This window comes from Sinocyclocheilus rhinocerous, unplaced genomic scaffold (assembly GCF_001515625.1).
Source record: "Sinocyclocheilus rhinocerous isolate Xijiao unplaced genomic scaffold, SAMN03320098_v1.1 scaffold3732, whole genome shotgun sequence".
In the NCBI taxonomy this organism is placed as follows: domain Eukaryota; kingdom Metazoa; phylum Chordata; class Actinopteri; order Cypriniformes; family Cyprinidae; genus Sinocyclocheilus; species Sinocyclocheilus rhinocerous.
Genome location: NW_015644376.1, coordinates 21,129 through 24,518, shown reverse-complemented (window position 1 = coordinate 24,518; position 3,390 = coordinate 21,129). Strand labels below are relative to the sequence as shown.

The 3,390-nt window shown below is 37.5% G+C and overlaps 1 protein-coding gene across 1 annotated transcript in view; it reads right to left on the bottom strand.

Annotated features, from left to right (window-relative positions):
- The window catches only part of LOC107758266 (IQ and AAA domain-containing protein 1), a 10,704-nt gene extending 7,619 nt beyond the window's left edge, over positions 1-3,085 (bottom strand). Inside the window, exons 1-7 of the mRNA XM_016575971.1 lie at positions 2,738-3,085; positions 2,192-2,519; positions 1,996-2,109; positions 1,721-1,906; positions 1,530-1,601; positions 631-836; positions 447-531 (exon numbers count right to left, since the gene is read on the bottom strand). Coding sequence (XP_016431457.1) covers positions 447-531; positions 631-836; positions 1,530-1,601; positions 1,721-1,906; positions 1,996-2,109; positions 2,192-2,519; positions 2,738-2,748 — 1,002 coding nt within the window. The 5' untranslated portion in view covers positions 2,749-3,085. The remainder of the gene's footprint in view (positions 1-446; positions 532-630; positions 837-1,529; positions 1,602-1,720; positions 1,907-1,995; positions 2,110-2,191; positions 2,520-2,737) is intronic.
- Between the last annotated feature and the right edge of the window lie 305 nt (positions 3,086-3,390).

Genomic DNA, 3,390 nt, shown 5'->3' with positions numbered 1-3,390 from the left:
ATTTTCTATTGGATTCAAGTCAGGTGATTGGCTGAGCCATTCTAGCAGCTTTACTTTTTTTCTCTGAGACCAGTTGAGAGTTTCCTTGGCTGTGTTTGGGATTATTGTCTTGCTGAAATGTCCATCCTCGTTTTATCTTCATCATCCGTGTTGGAACTGAACCAGCTAAGATTAATTTCCACTGACAAAGGCCAGGATTGCTTTCTGCTGGTGTCTTGGCTTTCCATGCCTTTTTGCACCTCCCTTTCTTCATGTGTTCAGTACTTTTTCCCTGTGTCTTATTTGTTTTGTTTTCTTTGTATGTATGGATTACTTGGGTTGTTACCGACATCTGGTGAAAATTTCATGTCAACAGCACCTTTAGAAATATATTTACTGAGAAAAATGTGACGTGTTCAATACTTATTTTACCCGTGTTCAATACTTATTTTACCCGCTGTATTTACCTCCTCAGGTGTTTTCTCTGCGAATATAAGAGCTGAGCCTCCATTCTCCTCCTCTGGGTAGTCAGGAAATGAGCCTGTTGCATCACTATTCACAAGTACTCATTTTAATGTTGATAACATATGCTCAGTAAAACACCAAGGTAATATTAATTGTGTGCAACCATCAGCAAGGGATCCCACTCACCGGCACTCTATGAACCACTGTCGGATCTGATCTTTCATGGTCTCCTTCATTTCTGGGCCCTCCACTTCCCTGAGCTGATAAATAACAGATCCAATGGATTTCTGATAGTCATCTTCATGTTCGTCTTGTCTGGTCCGCCTGTTGGCCTCATTGTTTAGGGCGTCCAGCTCGGTTTGGGATGGATAGGACAGTTTTGGATCCATGGCCTGAAGATGGCACAGCCAGAGAATGACATAAAAAGAAACAGTATTAGAGTTCCATCTACTGGTGGCAACACGGTGGTTGTACACTCACTATGTAGTCAAGCTGCAGAAGCACAATGAACTCCAAAATATTTATGACTTACTTGAAATATTTATGATTGACTATTAATACAAAGCAGGTACCTTTGTTAATGTACTTTGCATGTATTATAAAGCACCCAAAAAGTACCTCTTTTTTCAGCAAGGATTGATTAAAAATAACAGTTAAAAAAAACTTTTACATTGTTGCAAAAAAAAAAATCGATATCAAATAAATGCTTTGTTTTTAGTTGTTGTTTTTTTTTCATTCAACACTTATAATAAAAAGAAATATTTCTTGAGCAACAAATCAGCATATTAGGATGATTTCTGAAGGATAATGTGACACTGAAGACTGGAGCGATGGCTGATAAAAATTCATCTTTGCCATCACAGGAATAAACTACATTTTGAAATATATTAAAATATAAAAGTTTTTTTAAACTGTAATATTTCACAACATTTCACATAAAATTTCACAATATTTCATTGCTGTTTTACTGTATTTTTGATCAAATAAATGCAGTCTTGGTCAGCATAAGAGACTTCTTTCAAACACATCAAAATAACTTATCAACCCTAAACTTTTGAATGGTAGAGATACATAATTCATTTTACCATTCCAAGAAATATGATTTCCTCTTCACGTAGCCTTTTTGTAATTTTTCTTTGTATGAAACCTCTCCACACCTAAATAGAGATTAGAATTAGTTTAAGAAATTGATTGTATTTCTAAACTTTTTTTAGTGTAAACTAATAGTAATACATTAATTATAACTATTTTGTGTGAACATAATAGTATATTTTACCTTCTGGATACAAACTGCGGCCTGGTCAGTGCTAACTGCCTCTTGTTCCTCAGCTCTCCTCTGTCTCTCAGAGTCTCTATGGATCTCTCGCATGAACTTTGCCCTCAGTCGTCCTTGCCGTGCTCTTTCAGCCACTTGGATGATTTTAATGGCCCTCTCCAGAGTCAACAAGCGCATTACAGGAGGCTTTGGAAGGCAAGAGAAGTCATGTAAGCACAAACCAATGCAATTATTGTTGTTTATGATGAAACATGAGCAATTGAACTCTTTCCTGCCTTTTCTGTCACATCCATTTGGTTTAATATAGCAGCAAACATTCTTTCTCTGTCCTGCAGCACTTTGTTCCGCTCCCAAATGAAATACCTGGGAACTGGAATCTCAAGGTCCTCCTTTGACAAACATGATTGAAATGATGATGGTTTACGGTTTAAATACATTTATTAAGTCCATTACAGCATTAAAGACACTCACAGGGGTTAGTTTCAGGTCTTGGATGATGTCATCCATGTAGTGGTACTCAGAAAATTCCTTTTCCACCATTTCGTTCTTGAGCTCCAGAACACGGCCTATCACACTGTCCAGCACCTGCCTAATCGCACGCCTCTTTTGGGGGTGAACGCTTTGGTCATAAGAATCTTCTAGCTGCCTGAAGATCTGCACATAGCGGACATAGAAGGTGGCGAGCCTTTGGAAGAACACCACTCTGTCTCTCTCAGGACGGGGAGGTTCTTCTGGGAGTTCTTCCTCCAGCAAACAGCTGAGCTCCTCATGAGCTTCAGACCAAAGTGTATTGTATGTGCTGTCAGAGACAAACTGTTTTACTCATTGGATTGATGCATACAAGCTAAGCTATTTATATGAGAATAAAATTAAATAATAGCTTAACCTTAAAGTAAACATGAAAGAGACTGTATGTTGTAACATTTAGAAGAATTACTAACACAGACATTTTACAATTTACATTTCTGAGGCAATAATTTCTTGCAAGCACATTTACTGTCACTGTAACCTACAAACCTGTGCGACATCGTTTGATAAAATCTCTACGGTTCCTTTGTATCGCAGGAGTTACAGCATTTCCTCTCCACGTCTATCACAAATAAGAGTCTGTAGCGGTAGTTAAAACATCCACTTTTTGGGGCTAAAGATAAAGTTATTAACAGTTAGAACGACACTCCCGACAACAAATAATGTGACTCTTGAATTAAACTCATTTCTAGAGCAGTAGGAATTGGATACATGGCTGACTAACTTGCCTGAAAGTTGTTGTCAACTTGTTTCTAAGGTAACGGTTACGTAGAACGGTAGAAGATCAAATGTCGAACGGAAATTTGGCCCGGTGATTGAATTACATCAACGTTTTGCCTGTCATTAATGTACACATATATGATGTTGTTGGCATGAACACTCGTTAAATAAAATATAATATTAGTGGAAATGTCATTTATTACCGTTGACAGTTAGCCTACGTAAGTTCAAAACATTAACCGTAACAAGATAAAAGTGAAACGCACAGCTTTTAAATGCTTCTGTTTATACATTTAGGGCTTCCTATCGGGTCAATAAAGGTTAACGTCATATTATGCGACTAAACATAACTTCAAGGAGAGTTTACTGACTATGCCTTCAAGTGGAACAAACGGTGCGACCAAATTACCAATATGGTTGTT